Source organism: Neodiprion pinetum, chromosome 6 (assembly GCF_021155775.2).
Source record: "Neodiprion pinetum isolate iyNeoPine1 chromosome 6, iyNeoPine1.2, whole genome shotgun sequence".
Lineage (NCBI taxonomy): Eukaryota > Metazoa > Arthropoda > Insecta > Hymenoptera > Diprionidae > Neodiprion > Neodiprion pinetum.
In genome coordinates this window covers 5,077,828-5,100,565 of record NC_060237.1, presented here as the reverse complement: position 1 = coordinate 5,100,565, position 22,738 = coordinate 5,077,828, and the positions used below count along the sequence as shown (strand labels likewise).

At 40.8% G+C, this 22,738-nt stretch overlaps 2 protein-coding genes across 3 annotated transcripts in view; one reads left to right on the top strand and one right to left on the bottom strand.

Annotated features, from left to right (window-relative positions):
• LOC124222580 (achaete-scute complex protein T8) overlaps window positions 1-22,738 on the top strand; it is a 137,468-nt gene that overhangs the window by 7,801 nt on the left and 106,929 nt on the right. For both annotated transcript variants that reach the window (XM_046633762.1, XM_046633761.2), the window contains one exon: window positions 7,431-7,576. The gene's annotated coding sequence lies outside the window, so the exon portion shown is untranslated. The remainder of the gene's footprint in view (window positions 1-7,430; window positions 7,577-22,738) is intronic.
• On the bottom strand, window positions 13,405-21,758 carry Y-y (yellow-y). Its single transcript, XM_046633754.2, has 6 exons — window positions 21,601-21,758; window positions 19,443-19,710; window positions 15,513-15,642; window positions 15,221-15,383; window positions 14,283-14,831; window positions 13,405-14,210 (listed from the first exon to the last, which is right to left on the bottom strand). The coding sequence occupies exons 2-6, from the start codon at window positions 19,708-19,710 to the stop codon at window positions 14,028-14,030; spliced, it is 1,293 nt and encodes a 430-aa protein (XP_046489710.1). The 5' UTR covers window positions 21,601-21,758; the 3' UTR covers window positions 13,405-14,027.

The following is a 22,738-nucleotide window of genomic DNA, read 5'->3' as shown; positions in this document are numbered from 1 at the left end:
AATCGAAAAGAACGCTAAAAGTCGTAACAAAAGATATAGCAGGGACAGAAAATAGAAGGACAGAATAAATTAATAAATAAATTTACAATGGCCGATCCGTGTATAACTAAAATCTAACGACAAAAAAATGGCCGGGCTTAAGGTCATAAAAGATAAAATGAGCCAATAGGCGTCACAAAAGAGAATTAAAAAGAACGGAACCAAAAAAAAGAACGAAATAAATATGTATAAATAATAAAAGGGACAAAACAAAACAACACAGAGCTACTGGGAACCCCGGGGTCTTCTTTGTAGGCCAGGTTCCTTCTTCTTGATCACGAATATCTCCTGTCCTCCAGACTACTCGGCAACGGGATAATCAGTTTGTGTGTAAGATATAAGAAATGGTGCGGTCCTTTCGGATAGGTGGTTGGTGACCGACTAATCGTCTTTTGGCTCGCTTGGTCTCAGCAGCTCCGTACATGCGGATTTTGAATTTTCGGGTACTGGCAATCCTGGCCAGCCTCACGTGACCAAATCTAGCCCGATATCTCGCACACAATCCCCCATACAGATGGTGACGTTTTGGTTAGAAGGGATGCCTTTTTTCGTTGCAGCAGTCGTAAAGGTTATGAAGAAAACGGGCAGCATCTGGATCACTCTTTCCGTCGTTGCGTGGAGTTTCGTAAAGGCCGCTGGTGCTTCGGTGCACGGAGATACATGGGTACATAAAACATGTGGAAATTGGGGGAACATTTAGACAAACACTTGACACCCTTTTCTTAAACTTAACATAGTAAAATGACATTTTTCTTACAATAGCATTATTTTACAACTCAACAAGTTCCTTAACTTAAAATTAATAGGAAACCGTAGGCGGCTCGCAAGCTGAAGATGTGAACACAATGGTTGCTAATAAAACAAAAGAATAAAACTGTCGGTCTTTGCACCGACTACAAAATGCACACCGCAAAACCGGCACAGCACGCGGAAGGTTAGCATTCCTCGAGTTGCACGTATTTTCTTAAGCTACATCTATTATAGATCCCTTGAACTTTATCCGGATTCTCTACCTGCGATAATTGAAAGGCGTTGTTCTCAAATATTTTAGTGATCACGAATGGACCATGATAAATATGAAAAAATTTGTGCGTTTTGCAGGCTACAGCATCAGAGGGATAAGGGATTTTCAACAGTACTAAGTCTCCTTTCTGTAACACAACGCGCGAGGTTACTTTTTGTTGTTTTCCACGACTTGCATGCGCTTTACGGATCCTTTCGGTCGCTTGCATGATTTTGAATCGATGGGGAGTTTCGGTAGAAGGTGGAAAGTTCACAATCTCTGCAATCTTACTAGCTGGATTTTTTCCAAAATGCAACTCATACGGTGTGAACCCAGTGACGGAATGCACCGTCAGATTTAGCCATTTACGTATATCAGGTAACAAGCACGCCCATTTGGTATGCGTCTCACTACAATATGTCCGAAAGAAACGACCCAGTTCTCTCATCGTTCTTTCCACGGGGTTAGATTTTGGATGTCGGATAGACGATTTAATCACCTGCATATTATTTAATTCTAATTGATTTTTCCACATTGGTGATGCGAATTGCGAACCGTTATCTGACAAGACTCGTTTCGGTTTTCCATATTTCACAATGTAATCATTAAGCAATCTATTCACACATGCTTTAGTTGTAGCTCGTTTAAGGGCATAAGGCGTCACCAATTTTGAAAAAACATCGATTATTACAAAGATATACTGCACTCCACCTCGAGATCTCGGTAAGGGCCCATAAAAATCGACAGAAATCAAATCATTCGGCCCGCTTGATTCGACTAATTGATAGGTTCCCTCCATGGCATAACTAAGAGGCTTTACCCGCTGGCACAGGTCGCATGAAATCACACACCTTTTGATATCACGTCTCATTCCTTTCCACAAATAATATCGACAAATTTCCTGATAGGTTTTGTACACTCCGACGTGACCATATTGTTGATGAATACTCATGCTGAGCTCAGTAGCTAAAACTTCGGGAAGGGCAATTTTCCATCTTGACTCCGCTTTAGTTTTGGTAAACAAAATATTATTCCAAATGATGTAGTTAGGTGTTCGTTCACCTCGCTCAATTGATCGTATATGACCTAGCAACCTCTCGTCTTTATCCTGTAATTGTCGTAGGTTTCTGAACATCTTGCTAAAATTTTTATCTGTTTTTACACTTTCGAGTGCTGATATGATACATATAGCACCCTTTGCATCGAGATCATGAAAATTGTCGCGCAGGGATGCGATTATTATCTTTTCGGCATCGGAATGGTCTACACGATCCGGGAAATTTCGGCTAAAAAAATCGGCGACGATGTTATCGACTCCTTTACAATGCCCCATTCGAAAGGTGTATTGATTAAGCAACAGAACCCATCTTGAAATGCGCTGGGTCTGAAATTTACATGTTTTTATGAACGTGAGGGCCTTATGATCGGTTATAATGTGGAATTGCGTCCCCAAGAGATAAATTCGAAATTTGAGTAGCGCGTACATTATAGCCAGGAGCTCTTTCTCGGTAGTGGTATATCGAGTCTCGGCTGGAGTTAAGCATTTACTAATGAGCGAAATTATTCGATGATTACCGTCTGAATCGATTTGATAAAGGATCGCACTAATGCCCAGATCACTGGCGTCAGTTTGTATTCGAAACGGGATATCAGGCAAGTAATGCTGTAGAGTTACTGAGTCTAGGAAACTATCTTTCAGATTCTGAAAAGCTATATCATGTTCGGGTTTCCAGATCCATGGCTTGCGCTCGCTAAGCAAATCTCTGAATGGAGTTATTTTTTCGGCATGCTTGACCGTAAAACGTCGATAGAACGTGCATACGCCTATGAATCCTCGTAGCTGTTTTCTATCCACAGGTTTTGGAAAGTTTTCTATAACGGCAAGTTTTTCTGGAGCTGGTCTGATCCCGCTTGGCGAAAGTATGAAGCCGAGAAAAGGTACCGTATCCCTAAAAAATAACGTTTTGTTCAATTTTAAGGTAAACCCACAGAGCATTAAACGCGTAAATAATTTATCCAAATGATCAATGTGTTCATCAAAAGATGAGGAAGTTATCAGCAAATCGTCAACGTAACACGTCACCGACGAATCGAAATCGTTTCGTAATGCAATTCGTAGCGCGCGCATAAACCCGCTCCCGGCTGTTTTTAGGCCGAAAGGGACTCGACAAAATTGATAGAGCGTCCCGTTATACAAAAAAGCAGTATATTTTCTCGATTCTTCCTCGAGCGGTATCTGCCAGTATCCGGTAGTCAAATCCGTGGTAGAAATTACTTTAACGCCCTCGTATTTATTTAGCAGCTCCTCTATAGGCGGCGGACTCTCGTTGTCGGCTAAAATGATATCATTAATGAAACGCGCGTCGAGACAAATGCGTATGCCACCGAGCTTCTTGGAGACTATTCTCATCGGACTACAATATGGGCTGTTTGACAATTCTATTATACCGTCCTGTAACATTTTTTGAATTTCTGCATTGACTGCAGGTCGGTGAGCTAGCGGAACCGGATAGGTTCGGTGTACAAATGTTTTATGTGGCCTGACGTCAATTTTATGCTCGTAAATTCGAGTGCACCCTGCTTTATCAGAGAATGCCCTGCGATTGTGAATCAATACATCGAGTAACCTTGATCTCTGCGTCTCCGTTAGACAGGTTAGCATTTGCACGATCCGTCGCGCCTCGGTAAAAAAATTGTGGTCTTCGGAATTGGATTGACGTTGTTGAAATGATTCGCTTTCTGAACGGTTGGTATGACGTACGACATCAGAGATATTCTGTGATAAATAGTTTGATGACGCATGTTCTACCGTTCGCGCGTTCATTTTTTCTTTATCCCCCATAATGGCGGTAGTACGGGGATACCCATCAATGTGATTACTATTATACTTATCTCTAATAATGTTTATCTTACACACATTTACATTATGCAAACTATTTTCAATCAGCTCAGTTGCCGATACATAAGAACAATGATTAGACAAAACGGCATCTATCATGGTAGAGACCGAATCATTCTCTATGTCACCTTCCAAATCAGTTTCATCATTCGATTGACCGAAGTCGGAAGATTCGACAAGATTTTGCACAGAGCGTAACCCATCTGGTACGATCAGCGAGTCTTCACGACGCGGACGGTCCGTGAAGTGATCGACTCGCGTCTCAGAGGGTTGAGCTACGTTAGTACAAGTTTTATTCTCTAGGTTACAGGAAACAACTTGGCAAAAATTTTCAATGGGATCAGGATTTGTGATCCTTCCATTTAAGTTTTCCTGACAAATGGTTACATAATTATCAACATGTTTAGTATCATTACAAAATTGGGAATCATTCTGACCGGTATTTCCGTACTCCAGTGGGATCCCATTACACGTTGGAGAATTTATCCTAACACTAACACACAACTTGTCCGCCGAGGATCGACCGAAACCTGCGTACAGATCGCCTAGACAAGTATCACTACAATATATCTTCTTTTTATAAAAATCAAGTACAAAACCATTCTCAGATAACCAGTCTGATCCTAAAATGACAGGATATACCAGTCTTGGAACAACAATAAAAATGGTAAAAAACTCACGATCACCTATCTGGACATTCGTGAAAACTTGTTTTTTTATTGTTAGAGGTTTTCTTCCAAAAGCGGGGCAAATAGAAACATTACTCATCGGTAATTCATCAAATTTGGCACGCTCTTTCAGCCATTCAAAAGTGCTTTCTGCAATGCAGGTTACTTGACTGCCTGAATCTAAAAGCGCAACAATTTTTTCTTCGTTAAATTTACATTCCACATGTGGACATGTGTCACGGTGTTTCTGTGGTGATGTATCCAGAGAATCCTTCACCTCATTCGTTATATCAAAACTCAGGTCCTCAACAATGGTTTGAATATTCTGACCCACATACGGACCATAACGATGCGAGTCATGGCTTAGTTTAAATTACGATTTTCGGGTGAAAATCCGTTTGCGTACGTTGGCGGGGGAATTGAAAAATCTACTTGATCAACGCTTGTTGGCCCACCTCGAAACTGGCTATTATCGTAATTCGATTGTCGATACTCGGGATACCGCGGCATTGTCGAGTTCCTTACTTGTTTTGATTTGGTACTACGGTAGTTTGACGGATGCGCGTGTGACGTTGACGGATCGTTTTGTTGTATTGCCCGCACTTCTCGCTGTGAAGTCGTATTGTGACGATCGCGCTTATTATCTTTGTCCTCCTCTACAGCATCTAACGAAGATAAAACTTGGGCAACTCTTTTTGAATTATTATAATCGACACTCGCCAAAGCCATTTGAATATTCGGGGGGAACTGTTTTACAATAATATAGTTCATTTCATATCTATCCAAACGAGGCTCGAAGTAGTTTGCAGCTTTCATTTGCTTATAGTAATAGGTGCTTAATGATCCCTCTGCTGGTGAATAGCGCGATGACGACCACTTTGCCTTTAATTTAACTCGCGTCTCGATACCAAAAAATTCTTCTAAAAAAGCTCTTCGAAATTGAATGTAGCTGCCAAATTGCATTTTATTCGCCTGATACCATAGCTTCGCTCTGCTTTTTAACGCTGTTTCTACTATAGGTAATTTTGAATCTTCATGAATTTGTTTAAGCGTGAACCACCTTTCAATATCCGATAGAAATTCCGTTGGATGATATGCATTTTCATCAGAGAATTGCGGGAGCTTAATTTCAATATTGTTTACGTGCGAACGCGAAGAACACTCACCCCCACCTGCCTGTGGTAATGCTGGTGCCGATGCTTCTACCGTAGCTCGACCCAATCTATCCAACCTTGCGACTAGGTCCATAATCTGTTGTTGTAAACTCCTGATTTGGTCGTGTGCTGACTCAGCCAACTCATCAACACGATTCGATTGACTACTACCAAGTGACGCGTTATCTGGCATGACCTCTGTGTTCAAATTTTCAGTTTGCGTACCTGTCGACATTCCACCTTTTTCAACGTTCGCCTGACTCCTTTGTTTTTCCAACCTAGTTAAAACCATTTAACATTAGAACTTATATCTATATGTCTATAATTTAATAGGTTCAAATTTTGAGGTACGGCTATTTTCCTTTCTGGCCATCTAGTTGGGCGCCATTTATGTAATGATTCTTTATGATCTTCTATCAGTAATTATAAATTTTGTAAGCGGGTCGTACCTAAAGTTAAAATAGCCACCTCGTTTTATTTATTATTGAAAAACATACACTACAAAAACAGAAAAAGGTAAACTTATCTTTCTAAAGTGGGCGTGTCCGATTGTAAAATCGAAAAGAACGCTAAAAGTCGTAACAAAAGATATAGCAGGGACAGAAAATAGAAGGACAGAATAAATTAATAAATAAATTTACAATGGCCGATCCGTGTATAACTAAAATCTAACGACAAAAAAATGGCCGGGCTTAAGGTCATAAAAGATAAAATGAGCCAATAGGCGTCACAAAAGAGAATTAAAAAGAACGGAACCAAAAAAAAGAACGAAATAAATATGTATAAATAATAAAAGGGACAAAACAAAACAACACAGAGCTACTGGGAACCCCGGGGTCTTCTTTGTAGGCCAGGTTCCTTCTTCTTGATCACGAATATCTCCTGTCCTCCAGACTACTCGGCAACGGGATAATCAGTTTGTGTGTAAGATATAAGAAATGGTGCGGTCCTTTCGGATAGGTGGTTGGTGACCGACTAATCGTCTTTTGGCTCGCTTGGTCTCAGCAGCTCCGTACATGCGGATTTTGAATTTTCGGGTACTGGCAATCCTGGCCAGCCTCACGTGACCAAATCTAGCCCGATATCTCGCACACAGTCAAAAATTAAAAATATACGGTGAATTGAGCCAGCTTATGAATTTTTGCGAAACGATTTGACGTTTCAGGATTTCAGGCTTAATATATATAGGTATATATTGTATATGTATAGATATAGCTCCCTCAATATCGCGAGTAACCAATCGATACGGATAATAAAAGCGGAAACATTTTCTTCGGGATAAATGTATAAATAAATCCACGGTAAAGGATTTCCAAAGCTATTTTCCACCTTAGCCGGACGTCTCCGAAGATTTATCGTCTTCAATATCATCTCATTATCCGCGACGTGGTAATATTCCGCTCACCTATAATATGTGGGCAATACTTTATCGAATTCATGGGATGTACCTACAAAGCTTGAAGCTGACTTATTTATAAATACACATGGAGAACTTAATCAGGGAAATTTTTCCCAACGGTCAAATCTTCGTTCAATTCAATCGGTTATTTTCATTCATCACTCCGGCAGTTTTCCTACTTGTCGATTCTTTGATTGTAAACTGCTATACACGTAATTCCGAATATTTCAAGCATCCAAATAAATTTTTGTTTCTCTTCTTTTCACAGTAATGAAGAGACAAATTTTACGGAGACGGAGCCACGATCGTAGCCCTGCAATTTGGTGATTTTTCAAACAGCAGAATCTACGGTCTGAATGCAAAGCTGTGACGCGTCGATTTCAACGCAGGGGATTTTCATCATGGCGGAGATCGGTATGATTGATTTTCTTTCTCTTTTTATCGAAATATGATATTTCGCGTGTTTCTTGGTCGTTCGGATCACTGCAGCTTTATAATTGGCACTGAATCAAAACTTTGGCAAATACTGCTTATTGTTAGTCTGTAAGTTTTTTGTCGATTGATTGAAACAATCTGTCACGACATCTCGAACCTTTGGTCTTTGATTTTTTAGCCCGTTTTTAAACGCTATTTGCAGAAGGCCTAAAATTATGCGATTTTTAGGAGTTTTTTCTTCACAAGGAAGGAGTTACTCTACACTTTTGATATTTCCATATGATTATATTTCATCTTTTATTAGCGAAGAGAATTTTTTTTTTTCTGTTTATTGTTCTCGTTCACCTCGAAACGTCTTGAAGTACGTTGTCTCACATCGTGCAGTCTAACGTTCGTCCTAATCATCTGAAATAAAAACCCTATTTTTATTTCAAAAGTTGATAGAATAACGCTGGAATTGCACTTAACTCGGTTTAAAAATATCAAAAATTGGCGGAATGACACGCTTATGAAAATCGTGTGTGAATTGTTTACGAAAAATTTCTATTTGAAATTAAGAAAGCACGATCGAAAGATTATCGAAGGATAATCCCTAGGGAAAAATGTTGAGAAAATGTGTAACAAATTATATTAAGATTTTCTTAAGATATTACACTAACGTTTTATAAGGGGAAGAAATTGATTCTTTGAAGTTTCTACACGTGTAAAAATAACCCAATCCAAAAATAACGCATTAAAAAAAAAAAAGAAAAACATTGTCAATAAAGTTGTGAAAAAATCGAATCACATTAACTTAAATCTAATGAAATTAAGTAAAATTAAATTTCATATGTGTTGTTTTTGGATTATTATTATTTCTGGGCGATTTGATCGTAGTAACCTCTATGGCTGATTCGTTATCTGGCCGCCTGCAGCAGCACCTGCAGATAAATACAACTCACAGAAGCGAGGGTAACTCGATTCCGTTACTCAACAATCGGCAAAAATGTTGGTTGATATTTCTGTGGTCGGTGTGGTAGCCGCCTGTCACATCAGCCCGGCGACGTTGTGCAGGGAGGACAAGACCGAGGTTGTAGGAACACTGCCGTGCCCATGACTGATATTTACTTTAAATGTTTCAATAATTTTTCACGCGTATTTTAGACGCAGAGAACCTACGCCACCTTGTCTTCGTAACTTGAACGAGACTTTATTGTTCGCCTACGGTTCAAATTTGAAGTTTTTGATTTCGTTTCCTCTTTCCAATTTTACTCATTTCATTCCAAAAAAATTTGAGGTACGATAACAGTATCTGCTTGGAATGAAATTGTAATTTTTCAGATTCAATCTCGATTCACAGAGTTAAATTATATGCAGGTGACATAAAGAGTCAAAAAATAGTTTGTACAAAAGAATTGTGATTTGCTCAGTTCAGTGGGATCCTGATAAATTTGTAAATTAAGAATTACATGGGTGAAAATTATCTGGTACTGAAAGCCTCGGAACGAATAACACCGATGACCACGAATCACGATCCGATCGGCCCAATCTGCGGTATTCAGGAATTATGGTAAGTTTACTTCCCTTTGGTGCTGTCGTCGTTGACTGGATGGACGAGGAGAGGATGGGAGAGGAACCGCTCTGCGTCTGGATCAGGATCAGGATCTCGATCTTCCACGAGGAAAAGGGTTCAACAAAGAGGATTCGTTACCGATAGGCTCACGATCGCTGATATCATCGGTACAAAATGCGACTCATGATTTTCGAGGTGATCTTGGGCTCATCCGTTGGTGAAAACTACCCTGCGGTGACTTCCTGAGACGCGGTGAATTCTATGCCTGGATGACGGAGACGGTGTCTGCGCATCGAGAAGGATCAGAGGACGAAATTGGACTTGTGCAGTCAAGATTCGTGATCACTCGAAAAAGAACTTGAGTCGCTTTTGTAACGCTGATATCAACGCATCGTGATTTTCATCCGAAATTTTTATTGTACCAATTGACTTATGATCAGTAAATTATTTCTCGTATTATACGATGAATTGATATGAACTCCTGCTGAACTGAGGAAATAACCATTTGGATTTATTCAGTTGCCATTTTAAACAAAACTACAATGTTTTTTTATTACTGATTTGCCGATATCGTTTCGCGATCTTTTTATGCGGGTTGTCTTGATCCAACCAGTTTCAATCGACCAATGAATTCAAGCTGCATAGTTTCTCAGTAGATCTGCAATCTCGTCCTGAAAAGTAGCACGAATTTAGGCATGATCTTCATCTGAAACCTGCCGTTGTTCAGCATTGGGAATTTTGATTCGGTTGGACTGTACGATAAATCAATTTGTATTATTTCTTATTTTGATTTTCAAATCAAAAATCGTGACTCGAGAGTAAATAAATTCGATCGTAAATTTTTTATATCCAACTTAGAAAACAGTATAGTTCGTCACCCCGAATTTTCATTCATGTTTTAAGTGCACGAACTGCTGATATTCGCAGTTCACCGAAAAAGTTGAAGATAGCATAAAAATGTGTCATGTTAATGAATATTTTGGAAATTGTTATCAGACATTTTTTATCTGCGGTATGCAACACTTACGCAAGTTGCAAAATAGAATTCACAGTAGTTGGCAGCTATCCTACGACCTTGGAGTTTGGCGAGTCCTTTAGCCACGCAAGGTCCTGTATCCTCTCTCAGAATACGTATAATATAATACGTTGCCCCGGCTTATGACTGGGTAACTCATTTTAATTGGTATAATAGACGGTTTTGCGCCCTCGTGCCGAAGCAGGCTCGACGTGTAGAACTTTATCGTTGAAAATTTACGGCAACCTTTTGGTACCTGGCTTTTTTTCTATGGCTCCCAACTTGAAACTTTCTATATATGCATAAAAAAAAAAAAACGTGGTGGGGGTTAATTTCTGTAAAAATTTCATTAATCCTCTCGCGGCTGAAATTTCATGGAAGATGTTCATATTTTATATTTTACATCGTAATCCTGGCCTGGAATTAGCGAGATCCTTGGAAAAAATTCATGATTTGGGTCTCCGGTGATTATAACGTGAAGGCATAATGTGGTATTATATTTTTATAATCTCTGATAAAATTTTTTACGCTCTTTAATCTATATTTATAACGAATATCTGAAAGCTTTAGATCGCAGCTGGAAGAATTTCGTATCCTTCGGTCGAATCGCACTTTGAACCTGATTGTGGCAGCTGAATTTGCGCATGTCTTTTGAATGCAGAAGCCACGAAGGCTGGTTAAGCTCGTACCTACGGCTGGCTGGTCGTAAAATCGGGGTAAAGTAACATCACGGTTAGAAACGATTATCCCACGGAGAGCTAGAATCGCGAGTCATAACATCGATCGTAAAACTTTAAGCGTGGCTTCGCCCAGAGGTTAATTACGGTATGAAATAAAAAAAAAAAAAAAAAAAAAAAGAAATATGAAACTAAAACGAAAAGGGAAAGGATGGAGGGAAAGAAAAATTGGCCAATAGTCTGGAGCGCACGTGGATTTGGGAGCGATGATTATACGCTACGAATTGCCGCTTCAACCGGCCAACGCGGGTTTCCTTTCGTCTAATTTAAGATCCCTTTCCCTTCCGATACGAACGGTTGCGAGTGAATCTACACGTAGTCGTATGTTTGTATTACGTAGAAGGAGAAGGCTATTCTAATTCATTTCGAAAATACACCTCTTGGCAATCCACGCTCGCAACAGGTGTAATAAATCTCTAACTCACACGTATCATCGTTCCACTTGCTCTCTAATCGCTAACCCACGTCTTCTCGTTATACTTATAAACACGCGTTTTTCGCTGGACTACTTACGGTACAAATTCTGTTACACGTGCGATTCGCCTCGAGCAAATTTCGGCTGCTGTGATTTTTGTCTGCTCATCGTAACCATTAGGCAAGTGAAACTTGACGCATCTCCGTCGTTATATTGTTACAGTGTGTTGGCAGGCGTATTAATTTTAGTTTCTCTTTTGCCCGCGATCGAAATTCATTTGTAGGATTGTATTTACAGCGATCAGTCATCACCTTGACGAGAAGTTTTAAAATATCCAACGCAACTTGCACTCCTCTGGCGATCATGTGAAAAGTTTTTCTCTTTCATCGTTTCCGTTATCCGTCCAAGTTTCTCGGGCCAGATTTTCACCGAATACAACGGACGTCGCAAGCTTGTACTCGACTATAACGTGACGTTGAATTATTCGCCTCGAGGTGCCGCGTTTTCCAACTAACTTCGAAATTATCGAAACAAGGCTTGAAATTATTGAGCACGCGATCGGCGTGATTCCTCAACCTATAAATTCACGCCAAAACGGCTCTAACGCTGTGAATGCGGGCCAAAAATTAGGGACGAATTTACCTTCTAATGTCAGACCCCGAGTGAGGAGGATTTATATTGAGACGCGTGGCCCACCGTCGTTGTACCGGCGGTCAGTTTACTCCCCCGAAAAGACGGAGGCGGGGGATGGACGAGGGAGTTCGCGGCAGCTCCGATCGCCTCTGGAACCCGCGATAAAATCGGCCGAGAAGCCTTAAGTAGGTACCGGTCCGATTTCTGGGTCGATTTTCGGCGCCGATCACCGGGAGCTATGCGTCTAGATGGTAAAAAGGCGGGGGAGGAATCGACGATGATCGGCCTGACCATCGCCAACCCGACTCGGCGTGTCCTAGCCAGCCTCCAAAGGGGAATACAGGGTGTTATTACGGGTGTTTCTCGGCCGTGGTGAAAAAAAAAACCAACCTACGCCGCTCGTTCATGCATTATTTATTAGATTTTGTCAGGATATTTTCGGTGAGGTATTGCCCGATAAAGCTGCTGCCTCGTTATCGTTACGGCTAAATATACACCTAGATCCGTATTCACGTGCGTCAGTACATATCGAGACGATCGTCGGGAGCTGCAGACGCTTTTCGGCCCCCCTAACCTGGCATTAAATCGAGATCGGTCTTTGATCGATACTCAGATCCGCTCGCGCCGCTCTCGCTCTGATCCATCATTCTTCGGGGTGGCGAACACCGCCTACGCAATTCACCCTCTAACCTACCTTTTTCTTTTCCAATACTACCGCTTTCGTGACACCTGCAAGTTGGTAACGTCGGTGTTAAGGGCCTGTAGCAAAAAAAGTTGCAGACTAATCGGGTAATTTTTGGATCAAAGTTAGATACCTTTGTTTAAAATTATTCTTTAGAGAAGATCGAGTGAAAGGGCGCGTTGAGATATTTCTTTTTTTTTTTTTATCTTCTTTAACAAAATTAACACGCGTTTCTTCGTAGATGAAATCTCGCGGTCGAACAGAATTACGTCCGCGACACATAAACGCGGAGATTTCGCAGAAGAGCTACGGTAAATCTTTTCGATCTTATTCCTGATTTTTTTTTTTTTTCCTTCACTTTCCACATATTTAACATTTTTTCCGATTACAAAATTACGTTCACTTACCTAACTGAGTTCCTATTCGTAAATGAATGTGTGTTACTTTTTTTGGTCCGTTCTCCTTGGAATCGACGCGATAGACTCGGATTCGCGGGACGGATTTCACTTTCCATTCGAGACAAAGAGACCTCGGCGTATGTATAATTATCTACACACGTGTTACGTTAGGATTCGACTCTGTGTAACGGTTATGAATGGCTTGCCCATAATAACCGGCCTTGGCGAGGAGTTACAGATTCTATGGTAGAGAGTACGATGGCTATAATTTACACCTTGATATTATAATTGGTCAAGATTTGGTGAAAAAATTGGTACCAAGTCGAACCTAGACGATATAGATTTCTCGTATACGAAGTGAAAATCATCTGTACATGGAAATGAAAACACTCTTCGTTTAATCTGAAGGTGAAGCATTATATACAGGAAGGTAACGAGATCGATTATACGCTCGCATATACATGCACTTATATATCTAATCAACATAAATATCGTATGGTTAGCGACGTATAAGTGAAACTAGTGGGTAAGTTATCCTCGTTATCATAAGTACCAAAGTCGAACGATCCTACATTCGGAGCCAGGCTCAAGTTAAAGCCTGCCGATGACCATTGCGTAACGATAAGTGGTTATAACACGCGGGTCTTAAGTGCGTGGGTTCGATATAGACATGATATACGGGTCCACGATGCAAACTGGCCGTTACTCAACCGGATTTAAAACAGCAATAGTGAAACGGTGAAACGAATGGCTTACGATAATTTCGGTAAATTTTTATCGACGACGGAGAAACTTTCGTTTCCGTTTTTCACCTAATGAGAGCGTGAATGAACATAGATGAGAGGTATGATGAGATTATAATTGCGCCGGGAATGGATTTAGATTTTTTTTTTTTCTCTGTCTTAAAACTGCGTCCGGTCCGTTTGTTATTCGTCTGTAATGAGCTAGCTTCTTGATCAGGTCTCGTTTCGAGATACTCGGCAGACTTTAAAAAACACTCAGCGTCTCCACCATATCTGGTTCCCCGAGAACTTGAGTGACGGATCTTCGCACACCGTTCCCGCGATCGCTTCCTCCACTCCTACCGTAAAGATCCGGAAGTTTACGTCTCGGTAGTTTAGCTTGGAGATAAGGAAGTTCGGCATACGGTCAGAGATGAACCACAAGAGGCCTTCGTGAACCTGCGGAATAGACAAAGTCGAGGTCAAAGTCCGCGCGGATTATCGGGGAAAATGAGGGGCCATCGTTCGCACCTTGACGTCAGCCGGGAAAATTATCGCCTCGTCGTGCTTGGCGACTATCGCCTGATTCGCCGGGGTGTAAGGTAGACGAGAGTTCCAACAACCGACGGCGTTGCGGTCGATCAGGTTGTAGAACTGGAGTCCAGTGTCGTCCATCACCGACGCCGTGCAGTGTCCGAGCGGTCCTCGCTCCGGCAGGACATCGAACTCGTGGTAACTGTCCTCGGCCAGCTTTTCGTCCCTCAGGATCCGCGTCGAGACAGCGAATTCCCGGTTGCTGCTAAGCGGGTGGAAGAACAAGGTGCGATATCCGTCGACTCCCAGGGGTGAGAGACTCATCCCGAATATGCCCTCTTCTCCCCACTGGAAGTTCAGACCTCCGATGTTGAAGTCCCCGGTCAACGGGTCCGGCATGAAGTAGCTGTGGGTCAGTCGCCAGGACTTGTGATCGCTCCATGAGTACACTATCAAACCGTAGCCCAGCTCATCCGACATGTACGCGTAGGCGTCGTTGCATCCACCCTTTCCAAGGTCCACAGCGATGTTTGCTATGAACGTGTTCTGCGGGGAAAATTTTAAACACCGTCCATTAACGTGAAGGAAAATTCTGCAGGGTTGGTTCCTCGATTTTACGTAAAATAAAAAAAAAAGAATCCCTTTGGTTCCGAGAAGCAAGACCAATCGAGAACTAAACTTCGTTTGAATTGGTCTGTCGGTTTTTTAAATTGAAGATGTCGGTAACTCGGGAATGGCTTGTGATTGTCAAAAAATTATATAGGTACGTAAGCACCGCGTTCGTTGAGACCAAGATCATCGAAAACCGTACATTCTTTTAGAAGATCTTTTGAAACGTTGATCGGAAAATGGTTGTACTCTAGACTTGAAAACTAGAGAACACGATAACTGTTTCTATCAAAAGAACCATTGTTAAACAAATGGCGGCTAATCACCTGGTTGGTATCCTCTGGTCGAAGCTTGTACTCTCTAATCAGTTTGTCGGTCGTCAGATCGAAGACGTTCAGAGTGTAGGGACACGCCTGGACCGTCGTGTTTCCGATCCCGATGGTTCCCGTGTCCAGGACCCAAAGTCTGTCGCATTTGTCAGCGTGGATTCTGGAGCATATCGGTAATGTCATGAGCAGGATAAATTCTTAGGTATTAACGAGTCGATGATCGGAGCGTTCCGAATTATTTTCAACCCTTCGATACTTCGTAAAAATGTAATGCTGCATTCGTGTTTACCTGTAAACTGTCGTCAGACCTTGTCCGCAATTGCCGGCTTCATTTTGTGCCCAGTTCGGGTACGGCGTTAATTTTGGAGATCCACCCAAGTTCGCATCGAGAGATACGTAGTTCAGTGTCGCGGGGATTCCTGTAAGCATGGTTTCCGTTTTGAGTTACACGATTTCTAACGCGAGTCTTGCGCGTCGATGCGATTCAGGTATAATTATCATCCGCACAATTAGTAAATAACTAACCCAGGTACTTTCCTGTAATTATGGCTAATCCCAGTACCCGAATAATTATACGACTATGGTAGGTACCAGTTTCGTTCGCGGTTATAATATGTCAAGGTTTCTACGTAAGATTAGGTCATTATGAAACGGCAACCGTTTATGATCTATCATTCAATTTTTCTCACGACTCGATGTAGAAAGACGAAGGTATAATTGACGTGGAAAAAGGAGTAGCTGAGATTGAGATGGAGAATCGAGAAATTTACAGCTCGCGCTGCACGTTTTCTCTTTTCTTGTCAAGTTTGCAATTATAATTGATCACTAATCCTGAAAGCGAACCGGAAAATTATTACAAGGTTCGTTAATATCCATCGTATTTATAGCAAAGGTGACTGATTATAATGAACCGTATACACAGCTTCTTTCTTACAACCGACGCCAATATATCGATTTAATTATAAAAATACCGAGCGGCTCGTTAAGACAATCTCGTTAATTATTCTGGGAACCTGTGGGGAATTCATCTATCTCATAACCGGGGCTTGACATTTTGCGATCAGAAAGCGCATAACTTACGACCGACCCGTAGCGAGTAAATCAATCGTTTCGCCGACCTGTACCGTAGAAATTTTTTTTATTCAGTAAGCCACCCGCCGACTCATTTTGTATCTACGTAACGTAGCGCGTATGCGATCGTATTAAAAATTCACGGTCACGTATCGGTATGAAAAAATACGCTGAACACAGTCGTGGTAATAAATTGACGAGGACTGATTACCGATCAACCGGTCGAAATGTGGAAGACAAACAATCTCGCTTGCATCGAGTATCTCAACTACTTGCCCGGACAACAAGATCATATAAATTGCATGCTTGTTAAATTTGGGGACCGTAAAACTTACGGCCCATTAGCCGACGACCGTATATAGTTTCCGATCGGCATATTTCTCGTTAAAGAATGAAAGTGACGCAAATTTCTCCATTCGCTGAAACGGGCAACGCTTCGCGTGAATCTGAACTGCATTCTGTTAGAGACCGCGACATGCAATCGCGGACATGGAATGGACGTAATGGACGTGCAAGCAGCTCGGTGTCTCGTTGAACGAAAGCAAGAAAAGCATTATAAACTACGGGTCAGGTAATTACGGCAGGGCGACTTTAAGAACCTTGATTAGTCCCATTCCGTTTTACAAGATATCGCACGGTGCATGTCATTCCGTGTAGTTCACTGTATATGTCAAAGTTACCGCCGCGGTTATTCCGGCGGGAGTATCGTGTTTATGCAAGGAGAAAACTCGGCTGATCGCATATATACGCGATTCGCGGTGAATTGAAACGCTGAGAATTTATGCCTGACGCTTATAAGGAAATGTAAGAATGAGGCGATTTATTCAGGTTTGAAATCAGCTTGAGAAATCCCGTAAGTTGAACTATAATTCTGACCGTGTATAACGTGTGATGCGGACATATTCACGTACGGCTAGATCTTTCTCTCATCCCTTTTATACACGTCGCGTGTATGATAAACAATCTTCTCTACTTCGCAGATGTTGTCCAAAGTGTTATTAAAAAAGAAAGGTTTGGCCCCCCGATAATCGACACCATCGTAAACTTATCAGAAGTATATATTTATGCACAACACGTGTGAATCGTTCATCGAATTCGAAAACGTCCATAATACGATCAATAAAATACAATATGGTAATTTCTCAGCGGATCAGATAGAACGGTTAGAATTTTACGACTTTCCTTATGGGTGCCACGATTCTTCGATAAAAACTTTGCACCGGTGAAATTTTTTTCTTCTAACGTAGCAGCGGGAGATGAAAATACGATTTCGACATTGATGTAGCCTGTGGTACGATATGGATATACAGGTATACGTACATACATATGCATAACGCACAACTATCAGGGCTCTCAAAAATAATCGGCACTTGTCTCCTCGCCGGAATTATTTCCCTTTAATTGTTTCGCGGGTACTAAGGAAACGGAAGATTGAGAAGGCGGAGGCAGAGGGAGAAGAATCGCGGTTCAACGAACGATTTTTCGTTGCTCTGTAGAAACTGTGGGGAGGCTGAGTCTGGTTTAACCTGACGTTAAACGCGGATGAATGACATCCCGGGGTTCGGAGCATTGCATAATAATAATGGTAATAATAAAAAACACAACCTCCTCTTTCCCTTTCTATTTCTCTCTCTCTCTCTCTGTCTCTCTCTCAACGTTCCGAACGAGTGAAAAGACAAAAGCCCCCTGAGAAACCGGCCGAAATCTTGTTCTAGATGGTACAAGAAGTACCCCTCGACATATAGGCGTGCCGCCTCGCATTGTCAGCGTACTTTTAAATAATGCGGACTGGCGCGCGCCAAACGATGGCTGAGAAAATAATAAATAAACAAGAAATATAAGAAGAGAAAAGGGGTAGCGAGTAAGAATCACGAATATGAAAAGAGGAGAGAGAAACAAGATGAAAAAAAAATGCCAAAAAACCATTGCGAATATCGGCGAAGCGGACGAATATTGTTCCTTGGGGCAGGAAATTTTCGGCGCTTTCGGTTCGTCCTGGTATTTTTTATTTTATTTGTTTTTTTTCGGTCAGAATTAAAAGAGAAAGAGAGAGAGAGAGAAGGAACCGGAAGCTGCCCAGACGGGAACCAAGATCGGGCTTCCTGTGCCTTTTAAGATGGACAACGAGGGCTTTATATTTGCCTAGACTGGTCCAACGCAGGTGATCGCCCGCTTGGAGAACCTAATTTCAGTTTCCACCGAGATGGAAAGTCTTGTGCAATATCGTACGCGTGAAAGTCCAGAGAGAATTCGAGTCGTCATTCGTCGTGTGATTTTTATCACGTGCTTAGCGGAATCTTGTTATTATAAACGAAGTTTCTTCATTCCTATCGACGCTTATCTTAACGCCTGGATCTTACATTCGTGTGTCTTTCCGCTTATAATGAAAAGGTCTGTAGATTGATATTTTAAGTACCGAATCGCAGTCTAATTTATGGAAATATATTCTGCACTCTAATGATCATCACGATTTTTCAACTAAATTTGCGTAAAACCGCGATCTTTCATCTCGTTTAACACTTTGGTTACCTGCCATGCATACCTGTGTAGAAATTACCGGGATATTTGATTACGATTTCGGAAGTAAAATTTTATGAAGTTTTTCAAGACATACATCGCTTGAATCTAATTTTAGAATTCAAATTTCTACACAATTTGCACTGTTTGCAGTTGATTGTAATTCCTTGCGCGATCTCGGAAGCTGCAGGTATTTAGAATTTCAAATGATTTTCTCGATAAGTCGATACGATGGTGAATTTTTAATTCTATTCAGACGACGAAGTTACTTCGATAAATTTTTCTTAATTTTTTTTTTTTTGCAAAACCAAGCAGCTCCAAATTACTGGTTATATTCACATCCAGCTATCGGTCTTATCTCATTGCTGCAGAAAAATGTTACTACAAAACGAAACTTGCTGGTGGACAGAACTCGAGTCGTCCCGTTCCGTATTTGGCATAGTAAACGTAGTAAAACACGCAGCAGCAAATTTGTTATACACGCGCCTACAATACAACTCAATGATAGGAACCTGATTTCTCTTCGCGACTGGCGATGAATGAACTCGCGGAACGTACGCAAGACCAGTTTTTACCATAGATCAATTTTTTTACGATGGAAGTGAAGTCCTTATGCAGGTGAAGCACTCACCGTCTTTCCACCTTGGCACCGTGACGAACAGCTTGTTCTTCCATATCTCGATACCTACGGGAAGGGCGTTTTCGGGAACGTATTCACCCCTCGCTATTGCGAGCTGTCTGCTGAGCTCGTCAGGATATGCAAAGTCCAGGATGTTCCATGAGAATCGTTCGAGGAGGGCAGCGTGGCCGAGGTTCGAACCCCAGCCGTTTGCCACACCGACGAAAATCATCGTCATTCCCAGGACGAGGGAAACTCGCAACGACGAGTTCATCTTCATCTGACAAATTAAATTCCGCAGGAAATTAATGAAATTGAATGAATAGGTATGCATATTTGCTAATGAGATTCTGCGGTCTGCCGTAGTTGTTTGCATAAAAAACGAAAGGTCAAGCTTACGGCATTGAAAGTGAAGACGATCGTTCAAACAAAACCGAAACCACGGTTTACCGTACGCATCGAGCTACGTTTTATTATGCGCCCGTTTTGCATTCCATCTACACGGTGACTCGTTCGTAATCGTTTAATTTCGAATCGCGTATTTTTTTTTTTTTTTTATCATTCTAATTAGAATCAAAGAATCCTGGGTGTGGGAAATTATCTAGAAACTAAGTGGGAAAATATTCAGGATCTTGACAAAAAATGAGTGAAGTGTGATTTCTTGTTACGGAGCTTGATACTCCGTAAATACTGATTTGTTAAAAAAATTGATGCAGTATTTTTACAGAAAATTGATTGTAATTTTTCTGACAAGTTTTTGTTCATATTTGGGATGGTTTTTCCTGGTGTAAAGTAATCGTATCAATTTTCGCACCCTGGACGGCATCGCAAAATTATGGAAAAACCTAGATAGATTTCTACCAACGGAAAGCTTCACCATTAATTTTTTTCTTGTTTTTGAGCATAATCGACTATCACAATTTTTTCCTATACGTAACGTATTGTGCGCCTAAATGGCATAAGAGAATTAAAGTAGAAGAGTAACGAATGCAATTACATAATTATGAAATCATGATTGTGAATTGATAAGAAAATTTTATTGTCGTCTCGAAGGAATCGTTTTCTTTTATTAGATACGATATGATTTGTGATTGTTTACAGATATTTTTTTAACATTAGTGCGTGGACAGATATCTACGATTTCCGGTTTCGTATGACAAATGAATACCAATTCCTAACACCTGCATTGTAATTAAATTTTTCGAGTGAAACGTATTTTTAAATCAACATCCTGATTGTTTTGTATGTAATAAAAAAAAAAAAAAAAAAAAAAATTAAATAAAATGTTAATTAGGTCGAAGTAATCGAACCGGTGGTGATTTCGATCATAAATTGATATTCATAAAGTTTCAATTATTCCGGTCTGTTGAAATATGCATATTGACGCAGGTTGCGCGCTTGTGTCGTGCAGATTTGAACGCGTAGAAACTTGACGAGCCAGTTATTTCTGTTATACGATCATGCATGCGGTATGTTAATGTACGTTTGTCTTAATCGGCGCTCACTGGTGATATCTCGATAAAAAACCAATTCTTCCTGACAGGCTATAAACTCGCAGAGAGAAACTCCGGTGAGTCGTTGCTGCAGTTGATTTCGCAAATACCGGAAATCCTGCGGAATTTTCGCACTGCATCCGAGCTCGTCGCAGCCTTATTCGGGGACTCTACTCTCACTCAATCTTCATATGATTGCAACTGGTAGCGCGATTTCTTCCATATGCAAACTTCGTAGCGTTTCGAGTGCGAGATTACACGGAATAATGTTCTTTTGTTACGGTTACTAATAATTTATAATAAAAAATAAAAAAACAGATGGATATCGATGTACAATAACGGTTTGGATATTGTTGGAATTACAAGAAAATATTGCGCGAGTAAATATTTAGTTTGATCATGGCTGTCAATACCACATTTTCTCATTATGCGAACGATAAATCTATTCTTTCGTTCCACTTGTATTTTTTTTTAGTCAGATAAGGTTTCAAATAAAATTCATTCTTGCATCAACATTGAATTATCGCAATAGTTACAAGACAATTATACATCGTGAATGACTGTGATCTAAAGGAACAATGACACATGCAGCATTGTTTGATCACAGTTACGACACTTCGAAATACTCGAAGATAGAGAAAGGAATAAAAATAAAATTTCGCTTATCGACGACTTACGTTTCAATGGTAAAAGAAAAAAAAAATGGGAATTCCCTCTGGATATGAAATTCCGATTTACGCTCTCCCAGCAAACGACTAATGCTTAATCGGGTTAATCCAATCTTCCCTTCTCACTAATGCCGCACTAGATGATGGCACCAACTGTCTAGGTGACCAGATATTATTCCCCGTATATATAGCTTCGAGGTATGTCCGACTCGCCCTCCCATTGGATCTTGCGGAAGCCCCTTCTGCAATCCGGGGCCACATATACCATCGAATCGGCGTGAATACGTGCAAGCATGCATGGGAAAACATTTAAGACCTGGACTTCACGCTGGGATTCGATACCGATTCCAAAACACTACCTTTCACCGCGCCGCGACTGTCGCCCTCGTCCTGGGCTATCGGGGGGAGGGGGGCTAAAACCCTGTCACGTTTTTTTGTTTTATTTTTTTTTTTTTGTTGTCGATTTATTTTACCCGCAGTCTTAGGCGGTGGTTTTGATATTTATCTCAACGTTACCTGGCCATTTCGATCAGAGAATTAATCGAGAGTCAGAGCTTTTGTGATTTATTAAAACCATTTCATTATAGCCTGTCCGTAATGCAAATTTTTGATCCTCCTTATTTTCGATCGAGATAATCATCGTTGATCAACATCTGGCTAGTCATTTAAATTCATCTGAATACCAGTCACGCGATATTTATTTTTCGAAAGTTAAACTCGGATCAGTACGCCTACTCCGCAGACTGATTTTCAAATCGATTTAAGGTTACATGAATTCGTTGGACCGTCCGTATCAAAAGTTTGGATAGATTAAAACAAAAAAAAAAAAAAACACCTTCTGAGGAAAGTCTGGTAATTGTATAATTTGCGCCAATCGTGGAAAACACGAATGAAATAACGTCCGTACTGTTCGATAGAAGCGAAACATCCGCAGAGAAAATTCGAATCCACGCAATTGCTAATTTCTTAGCCGAGTCTAATGTTTGGGGCTCATTTTGTTCTCTAACCAGATTCCCACAAATTTCAAACATTCAAGAAACTTTATATCACAGTATAGTTATAATGCGCATATGCAAATGTTGACGAGCATTTGTTGACCTGCATTTACAAAAATGCGTTTTTATTCGTATTTGTAAAATTTTACCAA

What these genes read in the sequence shown, in the direction of transcription:
- Y-y (XM_046633754.2), bottom strand. Translation starts at nt 19,710, where the DNA reads ATGAAGATGAACTCGTCGTTGCGAGTTTCCCTCGTCCTGGGAATGACG. An exon ending in GGTGCCAAGGTGGAAAGACG is followed by an intron (nt 15,643 to 19,442) that starts GTGAGTGCTTCA and finishes CCATGCTTACAG; the next exon opens with GAATCCCCGCGACACTGAAC. An exon ending in GACCAGAGGATACCAACCAG is followed by an intron (nt 14,832 to 15,220) that starts GTGATTAGCCGC and finishes TTTTCCCCGCAG; the next exon opens with AACACGTTCATAGCAAACAT.